This window comes from Ctenocephalides felis, unplaced genomic scaffold (genome assembly GCF_003426905.1).
Source record: "Ctenocephalides felis isolate EL2017-DRISC unplaced genomic scaffold, ASM342690v1 CF-g0.4_SCAFFOLD_01886, whole genome shotgun sequence".
Lineage (NCBI taxonomy): Eukaryota > Metazoa > Arthropoda > Insecta > Siphonaptera > Pulicidae > Ctenocephalides > Ctenocephalides felis.
Window position 1 is genome coordinate 90000267 of NW_020538040.1, and position 22455 is coordinate 90022721.

Here is a 22455-nt window from a genome sequence, read left to right on the forward strand (position 1 = left end):
TTTTATATTTAAAGATCAGCTTAAAATTCAAAGTTATATCATTTCAAGTTTATCGTCAACAATTTCAAAACGTTACAAAAAAAGACTTTTTACATTTTAGAACTCATCCACTACGAGATTATGGATTTGATATTTTTAGGAAAGCTCAACTAACGGCGTATTTTAGGATGATTATTCTGACAATTTGTAATTTTTAACTTCCCGTAGGGTAGTTATAGTAATCGGCCGAAAATCGAAAATGAAAATTTTTGCATTTCTCGACGTTTTGAAGGTTTCTGAACATTTTGGCATACCTCAGAAAAAATGGATATGTGGCTATATGTGTGTGTTTTGTATGTCCGCATTTTTTCGTCCACGTTTTCATGCGCACTGATCAACCGATTTGAATGATTCAAAAAACAATCGATTTCTATTGATAGGAAGATGTGCTGATTAGTTTTTGGCAAAGGCAAGCCCAGCCATTACGGAGATACGGAGCAAAGAGTGCAAAAAATACAAATCGAGTTTTGCGGAAGAGGTGATTAGTTTTTGGCAAAGGCAGGGTCAGCCATTTCAAAGATACAAAGCTAAATGTACAAAAAATGGCAGTTTTTGAAAGAACTAAGCGTCCAATTTAAATGATTTAAAAAACTTTCTGCTTGTTTCAACCAAATAATTGCTTTTGGTAAAAAAAATTTTGTTCCAAATTTTTTTTTTCAAATTTTTTTTTGTATATTGAAAATAATTCAGATTTTAATTTTAATTTGAACTAAAGTTCTGATATACTTTAAACAAATAATTTCAATTTTGCAATTCAGTTTATATAATTCTTATAAATATTAGACAATGTTACAGTATTTATAATTATCTATTTGAAAATATTTAATATTCCTCGAACATTTTGTTACGGTACGGGAAGTTCCAGCAATTTGCTTTAAAGCACGATGCCATGCACCCCACTAGTTATATTTGAGTTTTCGTAATTGGTGGCTAAGTAATTTTGTTCATGGAGTTAGATTTTGAAATATCTTTTTCTTGATATTTAAGTGGAAGAGAAAAACAAAGACAAATGAAAGAAAAAAGTAAAAAGCTACCTCAAATTAGCCCATGCATGAAAAATTTTGACTTTTATGATAAAAAGACGGGTGAACAGTGCTCCAAAAATAAGTAATTAAAACAAGTATATCAGAATTACGAAATGTAGCACCCAACACCACTATCATATCCAGGACAAACAGGTAAAAAAGAATTATATTTCAGGTAAAAGACCTGTACCATACGGATAAGTGCAAAGCAGCGTGATTGAAAACGGACATAAGTAAAACTAAGAACCTTTTCTTAAAGGTAGTGACATAAGATCTTTTCTAAATTATGACAATGTTGTTACAAAGTCTGTTGTAAAACCTACATGGCTAACGTCACCGTGAAGATTATTTGCGCAATTCGGGTTTAGATTGAGGGCTATGACGACAGGAAACATTTTGTATATTCCATACAAACTCACCAGACATCAAAAATGTATTTGGATTTTTGTACTTTGTATCAAAAGTGCTGACCACATTAATCTTTCGATAAAGAGCAAAAAAATCTTTTTGGCTAAAGCTCCTTGATTTTATTCGCACGCTCGACGTGTATTTAGACTTGTGTAGCAAAAAATGTAATGTAGATGGCAGTGATTCAAACTTCTGAGGAAACGTTTTGAGTCTTGTTGAACTGTTAGGAAATACGATCCAATTACAAGAATTATCAAGTAATTTAAAGGCCACAAAAATACTCAGTTAAAAAAAATAAAAAACGATAATTTTTGTCCTAGATCTCGAGTAGTCATAAATAATAAAAATGCCACACTATTCGTCTCCCTTGGTTCGCTATAATAGTCCAATGAACTTTAAAGAAAATAATTCTGTTAAACAGCAAATCAGATAAAGATGATAAAAATGAAGCTGTTTGACTCAAAAGAGATTGAAATTTATAAATTCATTATGTTATAGGTTTTTCATTATAACATCTTATCAACTATCAGTACGGCCTTCAGAGCGATTCAGTGTAAAGCCAGCGATCTCTCAAATGACTTAAAATGTTTGAAAAAGCGGGATTAATTTCAAAATTAAAAATGTAATAAAACAGTGTCAAGAAAAAGACTATTAACTTTATCTACTCCTGATTATTTTATCAGAAAAAGGTGACCATTTTAACAAGCTTTGCGAATATGAAACCAAGATACGGAAAATTTGTCAAAGGTAACATACTTTATCAAGTATTAGACATTTTTATTGATCATTCTTAACATAATTATCAACTGAAATCGCGATTTTTTACTACTGTATCAAATAGATTCAAATTTCAGTATTTATTCATCTTAAAAAAATTTAAATTATAGTGATCTATTAAAAAAGGGAAATTACAGCAATTTGCGTTACGAGACGACACAATGCCATGCATCTAATTTGATTTTTTATTTTAACTTAAATTTCTCTGATGTATGATTTTTTGCTGAAGGTTTTTAACATAAAGTAGTTTCGTCAATAGCGCAAATGCAAATAAAATAACCTATGTAAAATGATAGGTTGTAATGTACCAAAAATCAATTGAATGCATTTATATTTTAACATGCATTAACCTTGGGCAATAAACTAATAATAAACCTTGATCAAGCTGTTTTACATCGAAATAGTTGATAAATTATTTTATACTGAATCAGCAAATAGATAATTTTATATATAATCAGTCTTGACAAATGAATCAAAAAGAAGAGGTATTATTAACTTCCCGTAGGGCAAGTTATAGTAATCGCAAAAAAATCGAAAATGAAAATTTTTATATATCTTTACGTTTCAGAGGTTTCTGAACATTTTGGCATACCTTAGAAAAAATGGATGTATGTGTGTGTGTGTGTATGTGTGTGTATGTGTGTGTGTATGTATGTATGTATGTGTGTGTATGTATGTGCGGATACAAATTTTCGTCGACGATTTCGGGAACACGGATCAACCGATTTGAATAATTCAAAAAACATTCGATTTGTATTGATAAGGAGACGTGCTGATTAGTTTTTGGCAAAGGCAGGTCTAGCCGTTCCGGAGATACGGGGCAAAAAGTGCCGAAAACGGTAACTCAGTTTTTAAGAGAACGGAGCATCCGATTTTAATAATTCAAAAAACATTTTACTTGTATTGACAAGATAAAAAATTGATCAAATTTTCATAAAGGCAGGTCTAGCGGTTTCGGAGATCTAACGAAAAAAGTAAAAAAAAAATGCCATTTGGCGGTCAAAAATGATCATTAGACATATGCACATCAAATTTTCAGATATTTTATAGAGATTTTAACAATAAGGATAAATTTTGTTTATTTTCCTATGGGTTCCGTATCAATGTTTATCCGTTAGACAGCGACGCCGCGCTTACGCGCTTTATATTTTATCTCTATGCAGTTAAAGCAGTACGATTGCTTTGAAAAACAAGTTCAAATCTTCCAAAATATGTCAAAATGAAAAAAAAATTTTTTTTTTCAAAAAAAAAAAAAAATTTTAATTTTTTTTTAAAAAAAAATTAGAAAAAAAAATTTTTTTTTCAAAAAAAAAGTAATTTTTTGTCCAATTTCTATAGTTTCTCAAAAATCTTATTTTTTCGAAGTAAATTTTTTTCAAAAATGTTAATCGTTTTTAAAAAAAAAATAATAATTGGTACGGGAAGTTCCAGCAATTTGCCTTAAGGCACGATGCCCTAATTGCCTTAAGACAGAATTCCACTTACAGCTAGTTTTAAATTATTACATATCTTTACGTTTTAATTGTTTCTGAAATTTTGGGCATACCTTATGAAAAATGTATGTTGTGTGTTTTGTATGAGTATGTATGTGTGAGCACATTTTGGGCACAACTCGAAAAACTTTCGATTCTTATTGATGAGGAGACGTGCTGATTAGTTTCTGGAAAAGGCAGGTCCAGCCGTTTTGAAGATACGGAGTAAAAAGTGTCAAAAATGGTAATTCAGTTTTTGATCAATGATTCAAACAACATTTTATATGTATTGGCAAAACGAAGAACTAATCAAATTTTTGAGAAGCAGGTTTAGCGATTTCCGAGATCTAATAAACAGAAGTAAAATAAGCCATTTCTTGTCCTTTTCGGGTGAAGATTGAACAGATAAAGAAATCTAATAAAGACAGAATACGAAAGAGTGAAAAAAAGAAAAATTAAATACAAGATAAATAAGATTTCACAAAAAATACTAGTAAACTGTGTTTAAAAAATTATATTTTGTTATATATTGTAATATTTTAATTGTAATTGTTGTGTTCCATATTATTGTTATTAACGTCAATAAAAGTCGTTAAAATACATTTGGGTGTTTATGCTTATTGTTTACCTATTTTTATACCTTTTTAACCCGAGGGACGGTTGTGACACTCGCCCTTTTCTTGTATAATTTGATTATATGACTGATTGTATTTAAGGACAGTATTTTAGTATTTTTATTTTTCATCCATCTAACTGGTAAATTAACAAAATGATGAAATGATGAAATAAGCATTTTCAACTTCCCGTAAGGTAAGTTATAGTAATTGAAAAAATAGAAAATACATTTTATTGCATATATTTACGTTTCAAAGCTTTCTGAACATTTTGGCATAACTTAGAAAAAATTGATGTGTGAGTGTGTGTTAGGCTTTTCGACAAAAATTATAAAAATTGAAAACCGTTTTTTTAGCGGAAAATTGGTTTTCACGGTATAAATGGAAAATGACAAATATACTAGATGGAAGCAAACATTTTGATACTTGGAATCTTATCGGTTCGATAAAATATGGAATCATATCAGTCTGTTTTAGTTTGTCTAATGTAGAAAGGTTTTATGTTATCTTTTGTCTAATGTATATCTTCATTTAAATTATTATATCAATGTATCTATTAATATAGACCAATGCGACTACTTGTTGAAGAAGTGAATTGCTCTACTCAAACTTTAGAAGAGTTTAGCCCTAGAAGCAACAAATAAAAGAACAAAATATTCAAAATTATTATATCACGCTTTAAAAATGATTAGACCTAGTTCGGTTGCAAGTGAGAGTGTTTTCTATTTCGGAAAATTTTGTGAGTAAACAATGGACACTTCTAAATAACAAATAGAAAGGCGTCCTCAGCTTTTAGCAATCATATTTCATTAAATCAAAAAATAATTAAATATTTGAAATTAATTAATTAAAATTGTTCGGAATAGAATAAACTAGGGGTTTTGTTTAATTGTGTTTAGAACTTGAATTGATATTAACTTATGTTTAAAGTATATTTCAATATGTATCTAATTTTTTTAAAATTAACAGTTAAGTTTTTTATTTAAAAATGTATTATTTTTATTTCAAACTCTTTTATTTCACTATCATAAAAATATTTATATTCTTATATGTAGGAATGACGCATGAATAACGAAAAATCATTTTCAAAGTTATTTAATCCAAATCAACTATTATATTATCTTTGTTCTACCATTTAAAATTAAAATAAATTTGTTGACTATTTGAAAACCGGTTTTCCAAAATGTCGGTTTTTGTATAAACCCCAGTGTGTGTGTAGTACGTATGTAATGCGAATACAAATTTTCGACGACGGTTTCGAGAGCACAGATCAACCAATCAACCAATTTGAATTATTTAAAAAACATTCGATTCATATTGACGCGCTGATTAGTTTTTGGCTTTAGCAAAAAGTGTCAAAAATGGCAATTCAGTTTTTGACTGAACGGAGTTGCGATTTGAATAAGTCAAAAAGCATGCCATTTGTATTGACGGAATGAAGAATTGACAAAATGTTTAGGAAGGCAAGTCCAGCAGTTTCGGGCCTGCAATGAAAAAAAGTGTGAAAATGTCATTTGGTGGTCACAAAAAAATCTATTCCTTCCAAAATTTCAAAAAAAAATAAAGCTTCTAAAAGTTTTAAACCACGAGTAGTTCTAGAAAATTGCCTTAAAACATCGCCATATACAACTAGTTTAGATTAAAATAAAATAATAAACAAATAATATCTCACATATTTTCAAATGTGTATCATAAAATATCATAAAACATTTTCGGATTTCTAAGAATTACACGTTTTTGAAAAAGTTATTACAGTTTTTGACAATTATGCTTCAATTGTGAGAATTCTTACAGTGCAGTCGATTAATTGGCAGGTTGACACAATTAGTAATCGAGGTCCTCGTAAATCTAATCTGAAGCTTTACCACTTTGAAATTGGTATATTAATGGAAACCTATTCTAACGTGTATTAACTCTATTCCATCATGTGGCTTAATGTGCCAATATCAGTTGCCACGGAATGGCTATTACCTAAATAGGTCAAAATCGGAAACAGGTAACACGCCCTTATAACATCTGCTCTATTTTCGCGCGATTGCACCATTAAAATCTCATACGGCCGCAAAATTCAACTTTATTACGTATATTTCACAATGCAAAATTAAAAAATAGCTTACGAAACATGAACATATTTAAATAATTAACGTTAAAGCATATTTTACGAGATATTCTACAATTCTCGAAATTACAAAGTGATACACGTCATTGTAAAGTACTGATTGTACTTTTATTAAAATTAGAACTGGTAAATGCTATAATAAGTTTAATGCTATTATGTAAACATATTACGTTCTTCAAAAAGTCAAAAAAACAATCAAAAAGTGTATAAATAAAATTATAAACTTCTCCACAAAGTTACTTTACCGTTGTAGTTTCTTGTTAAAGTATTTCTGTTCTTCAACTAAAACTTACAATATATTCAAATATACTTAGAACATTTCTATTATTATATGTAAATAGAAGAAAAAGTCATAAAAGTAATAAACAAATTTCGTGAATTTGCATTGTAATTTGAAAGAGTTTATTTTTACCGCTATATATATATATATATATATATATATATATATATATATTAATGCATAGATACAAGATTAGATCCAGCTATGAAATCAATAAAAGAAACTGAACAACGATTTTACAAGAAAACGGTAATATAACTCACCTGAAAGTCGCGAAGCCTGTGGCATCGCGCGTGTAAAAACATTCCCAAACACTTCAATAATTCGGACGTGGAAGCTTGGATAACTGTTTTTCGAGGTGCTGGCGGCGGCAATGATGCTTTTGGTCCTAATTTATCAACCGTTCGCGCAGCTCCGCAATTGTTGTTATTATTATTGTTTATATTGTTAATATTATTTATGTTATTATTAGCAACATTATTAGCACGGACAATATCTAAAGCAAGTCCAGCAGCAGCCTCGACGCCCGTTGCAGTCGCATAGAAACATGCAGCAGCGTCGACTTGCTGATGTCTAACATTTTTGTTTTTGTCTACAGTTGCCACCAACGGTCGAATATTATCCAGCAGTGGTTGTTGTTGTTGCTGCTGCCTGAACGCGGTAACGTTTTTATTTTTGTTATTGTTCTCTACTTTCTTCTTGTTGCCAGTAGCCGCAGCCGAAAAACGTTTCCAAGAAAGCGCATTTATGAAAAGAGAATGTTTTTTAAGATTTTTCTCTAATGCATTCTTCTCAGATAAAATTCGCGCGCTATCGTTTCTATCAACGCAGAGATTTAGATTCATATCTTGACTCTGGTTGTGATTGTGATGATGGTGATGATGGTGATGAAGTTGTATCGGTTTATTGTTCTCGCGGTTCTTGGCATTGTTTAATTGCTCGTAGGAATGGTTATTCATAAGCAGCGAAGGTCGGGTCAAAGACAAATCATCTTGGTCCGAATTATTGGATGATCCATTGATGTTTAGAGAAGCGGTAGCGGATGTCAGGCTCGGTATTGGGCGTCGCTCCCGTGGGCTGAAACTTAGCACGGTGCCCATGCTGGCGAGCCTGAAACTACCGTTTCCCGTGCACTAATCGGCTACGCCAATTTTCAATCAATCACTGAACCACGTTTTATCAGCTTGCTTTAACAAATATCAATGAATATAAATTATAAATAATATTGAAGCACCCACACACACTCGCGCCTTTGCGCGACGTTTATGCACTCGTCCCCGTATTGTCTCGATTGTTATTAGGCGGAGAGTAGTGTGTCCCGGTCCAGGTCCTGGGTCGATTTCCAACGATGCGCTCGAAGAATCACTCCAGTGGGGCGCAAGCGCCAACATGAGCGCGAGCAGCAAGCGACGCACGGGGGCGGCGGGGTGTCCTGCTGTTCTACTACCCCCCACGACGTTGCGCGGTGTGACGTCATCGGTCGATACGCCAGGGCTGCACCCCCATACACTACCCCTGCTGTATCGACACCCTGACAAAACTTGTTTTGGAAAAGAAACCAGTGTTTCTGCACCTCTGTTATAAGTGATAATATACAATTCAAATGCTAATTAATAACAAAATCAAATAATAATTAATTAATAAATTATTCTTAGTAAAGAAACACTTATTTTTTAAATTATTTATTTGTTGAAACTTGTATTTAGTTTTATTATTTTCATTATTTCTATTTCGTGATTTTGTACCTTCCCGACATTAATGACATTTTCTTAAACTTTCCTGTCAATGACTAGCACTGATAGTATTACGTGCTGATAGATCGGTCAGTAAGAAATAAATACTGTATAAAAAGTTGCCAAAATGTCGAATTAAAAAAATATCGCTAAAAATCCTGAACCAAATTTGAGAATTCTAAAACCGTTCGAAGACATCAATTGAAAGTTCGATTTTATATTATTCATCAATGGATATAGTATGGTCTTACATCAGTAACTAGCGCAAGGCACATAATTTTGCACTATCATATATACACTAACTTGTTTTTTTGTTTTTGTTGAAATAGCATAGCAACGTATTTGTGAAATATAATATATTTCGCGCGGAAAAAGTAGTTAATACGTATATCTCCGAAGCGAGAATCAACGTTATGATGAAGACATAAAATCCTACGTTTGGAAAAAATTAAAGATTAACTTCTAAATCTTTGCCTTTTATTTGTATTGCCCTTGAAGAACTTACTCATATTTCGCAACATCAAAACTAAATTCTTTAACATATATATATATATATATATATATATATATATATATATATATATATATATATATATATATATATGAAAAATTAGAAAGAAAGCAAAAAAAAAAAAGAAAAACATTTCCATTTCAACATTATTTTCATTACAGAGTACACTATACTTATATAAGATTATATGCATAATCATTATATACCAATAAAACGCATTATAGTGATTTTCTATTTTGATCAATTTTGATGTTTTTGTGTTCTCAAATTTTTTTTTATTAACTCTTTTATTTACAACTGTCTAGTAAAGGACATTCAGTAAATTCGATGAATTTACAATAGTCGGCCGAAAAGGGACATTGTATACTACATTGGCATGTTGGAAAAAACAACTCAGTAGTTGTTTTTTTTTCTATTCGATATTAAATTCACAATATTTTATTGATAATTATATAATTTTAACTATTTACTTATTGAATAATTTCTTATAAATAATGATTAAGTTATTTCCATTTTTTTTTCAGGAGAGTTAATGGCTTAAATCCGGTGGCGCTTTTCTTTTCAATCTTCTTGGATAGTTCTCTGTTATCAATGAGTTTGCTAATGTATTTGGGTGTTTCTATACTTCTGTGCTCTTTTTGTTACTACTTCATTTATGGTAGGTGTATTCGTGTCAGCATGAATCAACCAGTTGGGAACATATTTTAGAGTTCCTAAGGCAATTTTCAAATAATTGTTTTGAAATTTCTGTATAATTTCTATATTAGTCTTATGAGCACTGCCCCACAATTTTATACCATAATACCAAATTGGTTTGAATAAAGTTTCATATAAAAGTAGCTTATTGTATGAGCTTAGTTCGGATTTAGTTCCTAGTAACCAGTAAAGCTTTTTGGTTTTTGTCTCAAGCTGTTGTCTCTTTTTTTTATATGAGTTCGCCAATTAAGTTTTCTATCGAGGTATATGCCGAGATATTGCACATGGTCTTCTTGAGGTACTTGAGTATTTCCTATTCTTACTGGTAGGCAGGTCTCTCTTCTAAGCGTAAATGTGATATGTACTGACTTTAAGCAATTCATTTCAAATCTCCAGGTTTTGTTCCATTTTTCTAATAGATTTAAATGGTTTTCGAGTAACTCAGATGCAGAACTGGAATCTATATGGCTGGCTAGAATGCACGTATCATCAGCAAACGTAGCGATCAAAGTGTTAGTTGTTATTGGTATGTCAGATGTGTATATTAGAAATAGAATTGGCCCCAAGGCGCTTCCTTGTGGAACACCTGAGGAAACTGTCTTATTTGATGATTCAGTGTCTAAAATATTTACATAAAAATTCCTATTTGACAGATATGATCTTATTATTAAATATAGAGAGTACGTCAAATTAATTTTTTTTTATAGAATAGTCCAATATGCCATACCTTATCAAATGCTTGTTGTATATCTAAGAATGCTGCTGAACAGTCCTTTTTTTTCTAGTGATTTATTTATATAATGGACAATTCTATGAGTCTGCTCTATGGTCGAATGCAATTTTCTAAATCCAAATTGGTATTGGGGTATAATGGCTTTGCTTTCTAATTCGCTTAAATTTTTTTTAAGCAAAAGTTTCTCATAAATTTTTGAAAGAATAGAAAGTAAACTCATGGGTCTGTACGATTTCAGCATACATGGATCTTTTCCTTCTTTTTGGTCATTTATGACATGATAAAAGTTTTGTATAATACGATCGATATATCCCGATGAGGACTATCGTTTGTCAGTTTTTCGTTACGATCGGCTGTGTCGTTTCTTCAAAAATAGCAGAAAAGTGAAAAATTTCGATCACGTTTTAGCTCTCAATTCTAAATCGATTTTAAAAACTCAAAAGACAAATCATAATTATTTTTAATATTAATATTTAATTTTTTGTTTGTTTTTATTAATTCATATAATACATTTTTTTCAGAACAGTAGAAAATATAAACAATATTAATTAATTAATTAATTTCATATAAATTGAATATAATGAAAATTACAAACAAAATTCATCGCCAATGGTAGTCCATATTTGAGAAACTTTTTGTATTTTGCCCACAGTAGAGAGGCATTGAGCAATGACCCCACTCGCAACACCGCTGTTTATTTCAAATCCCTTCAAATGTAACTTTGGATGGTTATAAATTTCTTGGCGATATGTTAATATGTCATTACAATTTCTTTATGTGTATATAATCTCTCTAATAATAAAGGTGCAAAATGCTAGGAAATCTAAAAGCGCACATAGTCTATACTTATTATTAGTCTTTACTCGTTCTATCAGCGAATACTTTTCCTGCAGCTATAAAATCAAACAAAAATATGTAAATATTTATGTTACCATTTAATGTTCCATAAAATTCTTCTTGGAGTAGGTTGCCTATAACCACGTATTGATATTTATAAGATTGTTAATTTAATATAGTAATGTTTCTAACTTTCGGTTTTAAATTTTTCACGATAAGAGTAAAAGTATCGCCGGACTGTATCATTCAGTTTTTAGCGCATATAAGCTGGCGTCATTAAACACTGAATTGCTGCAAAAATGTGCAGTCATTATGACGTTAAGGCAAGTTGCACTAACTTCTCGATATAAGTAAATAATCGACCTAATCAAAAAATGATTTTCATATTATCTATCTGTCTAACAGTTTCTATTTGTTATATAGTTATTTGTTTCTAAGTGTCTACCAGTGAGTCCATAGTAAAGAGTAAAGCTAGCCTCCATCTTAAAGGATCCAGAAACATCAGATCCAAAATACTAAAGAACAAAATATGAACGGGAGGTCAAATTTAGGCTACTGACCTCCGGTCTCAGTAGGATGTAGGGGGCTGGTGTAGCAACCCTCCATATGGCTACAATTGTAATAGCAACCAATTGTATGATAATTGTAAAATAAAATCACTTGTATTTTGCCATCCCGCAGTGGAGTGTAAATATATAAATAACTAGTGGAGTGCATGGCATCGTGCCTTAAGGCAAATTGCTGGAACTTCCCGTACCGTAACAAAATATTAAATATTTTCAAAGAAATAATTATAAATACTGTAAGATTCTCTAATGTTTGTAAGAATTATATGAACTGAATTGCAAAGTTGAAATTTGTTTAAAGTATATTAGAACTCTAGTCCGAATTAAATATAAAATCTGAATTATTTTCGATATACAAAAAAATTTTTTTAAAAAAAATTAAATAATTTGAAACAAACATTTTTTTTCCAAAAGCAATTATTTTGTTGAAACAAGCAGAAAGTTCTTTAAGTCATTCAAATCGGAGGCTTAGTTCTCTCAAAAACTGCCATTTTTTGTACATTTAGCTCTGTATCTTCGAAATGGTTGAACCTGCCTTTGTCAAAAACTAATCACCTCTTTTCCCAATCATTACAAATTGAATGTTTTTTAGATCATTCAAATCGAATACTCCGTTCTCTCAAAAACTCTGTATTTTCTCTCATAAACTTTGTATTTTCTGCACTCTTTGCTCCGTATCTCCGTAATGGCTGGACCTGCCTTTGCCAAAAACTAATCAGAACATTTTCCTATCAATAGGAATCGAATGTTTTTTGAACCATTGAAATCGGTTGATCAGTGCGCCTGAAAACGTGGACGAAAAAATGTGGACATACAAACTACACACACATCCATTTTTTCAAAACATCGAGGAATGCAAAAATTTTCATTTTCTATCTTCGGCCCATTACTGTAACTACCCTACGGGAAGTTAAATATATATTATCAATCTGTGTTTACCTACGTTATATACTAAGCTTCTAATTTATAAGACCATAATTACACCTGCAAAAATTTATAATCATCCAAATGCAACAAGGGCTCATTTTCTGTAAGAAGACAAAAAACTGCTTATAGACTTAATGTAAAAAAAATGTTTAGAATAATCAATTGCTTATTCGAGCAATTACTACCATTTGTTTTTTATTAATTTTTATTTGTTTATTTTTCTTTATTTGCTATTTATTTTTATGCAATTTTATTTGTGTTTTTTATTTGTTTATTTATTTATATTTCTATGTTTTTTTCTCTTTATTACCTCGTTCGTATCGAAAAATGCCAGCTGCCAAAAAAGAAACTACTTGCAAATGGCACTTTAAGGAAATTTGTGAAACTTCCTGATACGTGTAAGTAGTTGAATTAATCAATAAGAATTAAAGAATTAAGGAGATGTAGCTATTTACTTAAAATTTACTTTTTAGATTAAGTGTGCCAAAATAAGTTTACGCTTTCACTAAATATCGAAAATCTAATCAATGCGATGTTCACTCAATATTAGAATTTCCAATAAGCGTATAATATCTATAAGTGTAAAAAATTAATTAATTTATTTAACACAGTCGCGAAGCAGATATGATCTGCTTGACGGAAAAGAAAAATTACATATTGCGAAAGATAAAAAGATATTGCTGAAGTTCCACCTTCTGTTACGTATTACTTTCGTGTATTTGATAAAGTACCTTTTGACTATAGAAAAATAATCTCAAATTTAATATTAAATTTAATATCTTTAAATTTCATTCCAAACCTATCAAAGCTGATCAAAATGACCTTTTCAAACTTTGTGTATAACTTATAATTAGACATTTTTAAAGGTTAAAATATCTTAAAATTAAACGTTTAAACGTTTAAATTAAGGTACCGGTTTGGCCGGGACAGTCCCTGATTTTTACCTGGTGTCCCGGATTTTTTTAAAAACAATGTTTGTCCCGGATTGTTCCGGGTTTCCGAAAAATATAGGTTTTGAACTGAAACAATTATTTGATGATAAAATTTCAACTACCCATTAAATACCTGAAAATGATGTATATTATGTTACAATTGTAACATAATGTATATCATTTTCAGATTGTCTTAATACATAGAGTATGCTTATAGTCTAAGAGCCAGTGAACTATTTGACTAACCTGTTTTCTCAGAGCTAGAATTTTTTTTTAATGATATTTTTATATCGACCCATTAAGAAAGTACCATTCTAGAAGTCATTCCGCGATTGCGTCATCTCTTCAATTTGTGAAAATGTCAAAAAAAAAAATTTCATAACTTGCTCCCACAAGGCTCAAATTTTGAGGGTGTATTCTTTCAACTGTTCAGAAAGCATTTGTAAAAAGCCAGCCCATTCTGACGGTTGCAAGGGTCTGCCAGTCGAGTACATAATAATCACGCCGCTTATACCAAACTTCAACTTTGTATCTCATCTTATGGCCGAGATATAATTGAAAATATGCCAAAGTGGCTCCTTTTTCAAACTCAATTTTTGGCGTAACCATAAAAGATAACGGGAAAAAAAATTACGTGATTCTACTCATATTGGCTTAGACCTTAGCTAGTATTGGCAGTACACCCGCGCGTAACGCTAATAGTAGCCCGCAATCCCGCATAGAATTCGTTCGGTCGGGAAGCAGTGCGCGATGCATTACGCGCGGGTGTACTGGTTCTGGTTTGTACAATTTTTCAATGTGTTCCACAAATTTCATTTGAACAATATTTGCAGTACTAAAAGAAAAATCAATAGGCTTTCAAATAACGCTAATAATAAAGTAACTAAACAAAACGCACTATCCGAAAACATTAATTAAAAAATTATTTTATCCTTTTTAGTTAATAATAAAGAATTATTTAGCATATATTAATATACATCATGTGTTCTAAGCCAATATTAGTAGAATCACGTATTATTTTCGATATCTTTTATGTTTACGCCAAAAATTGAGTTTGAAAAAGCGACCACTTTGGCATATTTTCAATGATATCTCGGTCATAAGGTGAGATACAACGTTGAAGTTTGGTATATCGGATGTTTTCAAAAAGACCTTCGAAATGGCATATAAATTATTGAAATACAAAGGTGTTAGTCGATTATGGTTGGCAATTGTTATGAACTCGACAGGCAGTCCCTTGCAACCGTCAGAATGGGCTGGCTTTTTACATATGCTTTCTGAACAGTTAAAAGAATACACCCTCAAAATTTGAGCCTTGTGTGAGCAAGTTATGAAATTTTTTTTTTTACATTTTCACAAATTGAAGGGATGATGACGCAATCGCGGAATGACTGCCAGAATGGTACTTTCTTAATCGGTCGATAATGAAATATGAATAAAAAAAAATTCTAGCTCTGAGAAAACAGGTTAGTCAAATAGTTCACTGGCTCTTAGACTATTATTAATAGGTTAGAAGAGAATGAATCCATACGTTATGAATGAAAAAGCTGCCGATTACAAAACTCCAAGGACTGGTTAAAAAATAGTTTCTCACATTAATAATTTCAAATTCAATTTCACGAAAATTAGCAGAAATGATAAAAACGGACTTTTTGACTACCTGGCACAAGTAGAAATTTTTGTAACATAAGTTAATTATGAAGAAAATTGAATAAAATTTTATACAAAACTCGGAAGCAAAATATACGGTTAGATCCAAAATTGTAATAAATTATATAATAAATAATAGAATATAATTATATTATATATTATTATATAATATATAATAGAATTAAAGGTATTTTTAATAGTCAGTAATGCTTAAAACTGATTTTTATTAACTTCCCGAAAAAGAAGTTTGTTTTCATCAAAAAATGCGATTCGCTAATTTTATGTTTTCTCGGAGTTTCAAGCTATTTTGAATCTAATGAGAAAAAAATAGGAAAAAGTATGTATGTGTGTATGTGAATAGATTTTTTGCCGTAAATCGACGTTTTCTCAAAAACGGCTGAACAGATTACAAAAACTTAAAAGCCATTCGATGTATCCTGATGAGGACTATTGTTTATCAGTTTTTCGCTACAATTGACCGAACCGCTTCTTTGTAAATAGAAGAAGAGTGATAAATTTTCGTCCACATTCTAGCCCGCAATTCTGAATCGATTTTAAAAATTCAAAAATCGTTCTAAAGATATTGGTTGGGAATCGTGCTGATTAGTAAAGTATTTGGTAAAGATCGGTCGGGCCGTTTTCTTGTAATAAAGTGTTAAAAAAAAATTTCGACGATTTTCGTGATTTTTTTTACGGTAGATACCATAGTCTTATAGCCATATATATCAATTATATCATACTAAAATATTACGACCATACGACAAGTCGTTTAATTTTGAAAATTCAAAAATTAGTATCGTTTTTTTTGGCGTTTGTCAAAATTAAAACTCTCATTGGCGTTTGTTTAAAAACGCCTGAACCGATTTAAAAAATTTAAAAGCCAAAGAATGTATTTCGATGTGGATTATCTTTTCCTAGTTTTGTGCGACGATCGGCTGAGCCGTTTCTTCGTAAATGGTGAAAAAACTGTTCGAAAGATATTGGTTGGGAATCATACTGATTAGTTTTAGGTAAAAATCTACCAGGCCGTTTCCTTGAAATTAACTGTTGCAAAAAAAAAATTAGCCGACTTTTATGAACCTTTTTTTTGGCAATAGATATCATGATCTTAAAAAACATACTAAAATGTTACGGCTCTACGACAAATAGTTTAATGTCAAAAATTCATCAAAGTTTGAGAAAATATTATAGTCAAAATTTGTGTCAAAAGTTGTTTTTGTGGTGTTATAAGTCTAAGATTAGCAATTCATTAATATTTAAAATAATAAGCTACAATTTTAGGGTAAACAAGCAGGTGTGTGTGCAATATAATTACAGATAATTCAAATGTGTTTGAGAAAATTCTATTCTAAATCGCAATGTTTAGATTTAATTGAAAGAGGTAACTTTATTTTTAAAATCAACAGTTGAAAATTTTATCTAAATATCTAAAATTTTAATTTCGATTGATTAAGTCAATTCTTATAAATTTCGGGAAGTTCATGCAACTTGCCTTAAGGCTAAATGCCACTTTCAACTAGTTTTATTAAAGTATTTGATATTTTATCACTTTATTTATCTATTTCCATGGCCCGGGTTAGCAAAACTAAAAACTGCCGCCCCGGTTTTGACTTAAAAAAAATAAGGTCACCTTATTATTATGGTTCGAACTATCGAATATAATATAGAATATCGAACTATATGACAATTCTTAGAATATACTAATAATATTTTCTTCACTCTTTGGTTTCAGATATTGTTATTTAGGGAGTTGTTTTCGTCTAAACCCTTCTTTGCACGATGATGGAAATTTCAATCATAAAATTTAGTCAACAAAAAATAGTTCTCAAAACCCTTGTACTATAAATTTGTTGTTGCTGGCGATCCTTTTAGGCGACTAATGCGTACAACAAAACGCAGTTGTCAAAAAATAGCAAATTCCACTATTAATTGCCAGGTCTAAAACTTGTCTTTTCGCTGTATGTTGCGACTGGAAAAAAGGATGTTGATTTTTGACGAAACGTAAATAAAGGGATATTGAAGAGATATTGAAGATTTTCTTAGTAAGTTACCCGGCGGTTGGCTCCCGGAAGATGACCTCGATGATCAAGATTCCGATGATAAAAACCCCGATTATGATGAAGTTATAAGAATGTTGCAAGATGAAAACGACGATGATGATAAACTGGATGATGTGGATAAAACTGCAGACATTGATCCTGCTCTTGTGGAAACAGAAGATCAAGAACCTTTTACCCATCAACATCATCCAATTTGCAGTCTTCATCCAGTTCTCCATTTGACAAAGTTAGAATAAAGTACTGCGCGGAGTGTGAAGTCAATTGTAAATATATATTAAGTGGATTTTCCTATTTGGAAAATGAGAAAAGAAGAAATTATTCAATTCTTCAATTTACCTGTCTACCGATTTACCTATCAACCTCTTTATCAATTCACCATTTTACCTACCTACCAGTTAACCTGACAACCTATTTTCCTGTCAACTTGTTCATCAATCCACCAATTTATCTGTCAACCTGTTTCTCCCTCTACATATTTGTCTTGTCTATCATTTTACATATCCTCCTATTTACCTGTCCACCAGCTTACCTATCTACCAATTTACCTGTCTGCGTATCTACCTATCTATCTGTTTATCTGTTCACAAATTACCTGTATATCAATTACCTGTCTACCAATTTACCAATCAACCTGTTTATCAATCTACCATTTTACCACTTTACCTGTTTATCAATGTATCTGTCATCCCGTTCTACATGTCTACCAATTAACCTGTCAGCCTGTTTATCTGTCTACATCTTCCTCTATCTACCAGTTGCCCTGTTTACCATTTTATATATCCTCGAATTTAAATGACCACCACTTTTCCTTTACTTTTATGTTTACTTATCTATGACTTTACCTATATTCCAATTTACTTGAATACCTGTTCATCTCTCTATGTATGTATCGTCAACCCGTTTAACTATTTATCTGTTTACCTGTCTGCTAGTTTACTTGTCTACCAGTCTGCTAGTCTACCAATTACCAATTAATTAAAAAAGATATACATAATTGCTATATTAATTCTTATAAATAGGGGTTTGTGGTAGGAGGTTAAAAATTTAGGATTATGTGTTTTTTCATTAATAAATTTAATGAAAATTTAGGGATAAATGTGTTTTTTATCAAAGCATTATAAAAATAAAAAAAACTAATTGGTATAGGTATTTTGGCTTGAGGCAAGTTACATGAACATCCCGATATGTGTAATTAATTGACTTAATAAATAAAAAATAAATTAATTTATGAGTGATTAAAAACATTCCGAGTGTATTTATTACACATAATTGAAAGCGAACGAACACGTTAACTCTGAGTATTTTCTAAAAGCAAATTTTCAAAGATCAATCATTTTTATAATTGAACCAGTTTCCTTAGGAGTTTAAGGGTTTAGTATGTTCATTAAGACCAAGTACTCTATCGTTATACCAAGTAAATCGTCTAATTTTAATTTTAACAAACGTCAAAAAACTACTCATTTTCTTAAACTATGATGAATTTTTAAAATTAAACTACTTGTAAGTTGTAAGGCCGTAGTATTTCAATAAGTTGTATAAGACCATGATATATATCATCAAAAAAAGTTTCATAAGAATCGACTCATTTTTTTTTCAACAACGAATTACAAGAAAATGGCTCGGTAGATTTTCATCTAAAACCAATCAGTATCATTCCCAACTAATATCTTTCAAACAGTTTTTGAGTTTTTGATTTTTTAATATTGATTCGGTAGTATGAGCTTAAATGTGGACGAAAAGTTCAACACTTTTTACCAAATTTCAAAGGAACGGCTCGGCTGATCGTCTCACAAAACGTCCTCATTGAGACACATCAAATGGTTTTTAAATTTCTGAAATCGGTTCAGGCATTTTTGAGCAAACGTCGACGAAAGGTCTAATTTTGACAAATACTAAAAAAACGATACTAATTTTTGCAAACTTTGACGAATTTTTAAAGCTAAACGAGTTGTCCTAGGGCCGTAATATTTTAGTATGATCTAGAAGACTATCATAAAAAAAATTCATAAAATGCGTCGAAATTTTTTTTTTTAACTTTATTACAAGATCTCTCTACCAAAATCTCATCAGCACGATTTTCCAACCAATATTTTTTGAACGGCTTTTGAATTTTCAAAATCGATTCAGAACTGCGTGCTAAAACGTGGATGAAAAATTTTTCACTTTTCTGCTATTTACAAAAAAACGGCTTGGCTGATAGTCGCGCAAAATTGATAAACGCTAGTCCTCATCGCGATGTATCGAATGGCTTTTAAATTTATGAAATCGGAACAGCCGGTTTTTGAGAAAACGTCGATTTACGGCAAAAAATCTGTTTACATATACACACACACATACCTTTTCCTAATATTGGAGGTCCTAAACAAACCAGAAGGATATTACTATCGTCAGTTATTACTTCGGTGCTGACATATGGTATCTCCATATGGGCTGATGCTCTTAAATCTCAAAAATCGAGGAGAATGGCAGGGCCCTTATATCGTCTCAGTGCTATAAGAATTGCTTGCGCATTTCGCACAATATCGGCGGAAGCAGTGTGCGTCATTTCAGGAACTGTGCCTCTCTTAGTCTTAGCAGAGGAAAGACGGACAATTTACCATAGAAGACATCAACAACTGTGTCCTGAAAAGCTGAGATTAGAAGAACGGCAGAACAGCATTGACCGATGGCAGCAACTGTGGGATGTCGCAGTAAAGGGCAGATGGACGCATCGTCTCATTCCTAACATCAAAGTCTAGCTAAGTCGCAAGCACGGCGAAGTGAACTATTATACTACGCAAATGCTATCGGGGCACGGCTGTTTTCGAGCCTACCTATACCGATTCAAGCACGATAGCTCGCCGGATTGCCCATATTGTTTGGGCGAAATCGAAGATGCTGAGCATGTGTTCTTCGTGTGCTCGCGATTTGGTGCTCTACGGGATGACGTGGAAGAGACATTGTGACGCAGAATTACTCACCTCAACAAATTGATTAACAAATGATGATCATCAGACTATCATAAGGCCATTTATGATTGCGATAGATATCAAGTAATTCAAAGTAAAATATAATATCAAGTAAAATTTGTCTTTCGATTGCAATGCTGCAAAAAGAACAGAAAGTCAAAAAGATTCTAAATAAGCATGTTAAACATTTGAAACTAATTAAGTATAAAAGTCAAACAATGCTAATTAAGTTTGTAATTTGAGAGGACAACATCCGAGTTGCCTTCTATAACCATCTGCTCAAATAACAAAACAATCCCTGACTGATTGTTAGTATATTATTTCATAAATAAATGGAATTTTGTCCTCATAATTTAGCCTGAAAGTTTTAATTGGTTCCACTCAATTTGAAAATTATGATATTTCATAGTATGTTGAAAAAACTGTACCAAACTTTAACCTTTCCTATTAAAACTGTTCTTTGGCGTTTCGCTTTGTGTAAAACTATGATGTGCAAATTCAGTCGAACTTCCAGCTTCGTATTGTTATCCCACACATTCTCAATCGTTTCTCCTACAGAAACAATAAATTTAATTTTAATGTGTTCATATGTATAATCTATGTGTTGATTCAGTGGTTAATACCATCTACTTAAACAATTAAAAATTATCTTTTTATAAAACAGATATGTAATATCACATATACTCAAGTAACACAGAAAATTAAACATTAAAATCCAACATGGTTTACTTCTCGGTTCCTTTATTTTTTTATGGATGACATTTGTATAACCAACATAGTCGTATCTCATAATAAAATCTTGCTAATATTCAACATCAAATTCTTTTTCCAGGTGCTTCATTTGATACAAATAATCAAATTATAATTCTTAAAAGAACCAGTCAAGTAACGAAGGTTCTTTTCTTAATTTACATTCAACAAACAATTCTATATGGCAGACTATACATATATAAACTTCAATATTATTAGAATGAACATAAGCAACTTGTTCATTGCAGATAATTTTGTTGAAAAAAATAATGCACTTTGAATACTATAAATAGTCTTATTTACAGCTTATTGTTCACTTAATTATTATATTGTAATATAAATCTAAATTCTGTACTTGTTCATAGAGACCATGACCCTAGTGTTATGTTAATTATTGATGTTAAATTTTTTAATCCAGTATTTTTTTGAATTGGTAAACTGAGTAGTTCAGGATGTATAATTTTTGTATATTATTATGATATGAACTTCATCATATAGATCTAGCATTCATTAATCATATCTATCTCAGAATAACTATATAGAAAGCCATTCATGTTAAGTGAACTGAGACAAACAGCCCTGAGATGATGGTGCACGAGGTACATAAGCCTGTAATATAATAATAATATATAATAATATAATACATAATTTTGCAAAATTAAAATTGCGAAATACAGATTTTATTATAGATTAGTTTTAAATTTGTTCATCTTCAGAGCACTTTACAGATCATATGATTATAAAAACCCTTAAATGAATGCTAAGTAAATACAAAAATCCATCCACTTCTCATCATCATTTAAGTAAGTCCCAAAATTCGTTAATAATGTTATAGAAATTATTTTCCATTATATTAATGAACTGAACATTTTTTATCAAACGTTCAAATGCTTTTATTAAATGTTCAAACGCATGCCTTTGAAGAATTCTTTTTAATATATTACTTTAATGTCACTAAATGAACCTTTTTTCTATAAGCACAAAAGAGCAAATAAAGCATTAATAAAATGAATTTAATTTGTGCATCGTGCCCAAGCCCATAGATAAATAAATATAAATAGATCGCTATCTCAGGCCATTTGACGCTACCTTTATTTTAATTTTCAATTTGACGAAGGCAGCGCTTGTACAGTATAATCATAGATAAAAGAAGAGCATAATTCATAGATAAAAGAAGAGTATAAATTAACCGCAGGTATTATTCCTAGATATGGTTCTTATACGTAATTCAAAATAAGAAAACCTAAATAATTTCTTGAACATAAATGAGAACAAAACATACGAAGCACAAAATATATTTTCAAATATATTCATTCCTTCATTTCATTTTCATTTATCTACGATGTGTCCATACTCTTCTTTTATCTATGGTGAGTCT

General features: G+C 30.9%; 1 protein-coding gene across 1 annotated transcript in view; it reads right to left on the reverse strand.

The window, feature by feature from the left end:
• Positions 1 to 7926, reverse strand: part of LOC113375505 (cyclin-dependent kinase 5 activator 1) — a 36618-nt gene extending 28692 nt beyond the window's left edge. Inside the window, exon 1 of the mRNA XM_026615436.1 lies at positions 6998 to 7926. Within this exon, the coding sequence (XP_026471221.1) occupies positions 6998 to 7834 (837 nt within the window). The 5' untranslated portion in view covers positions 7835 to 7926. The remainder of the gene's footprint in view (positions 1 to 6997) is intronic.
• Positions 7927 to 22455: the final 14529 nt, after the last annotated feature.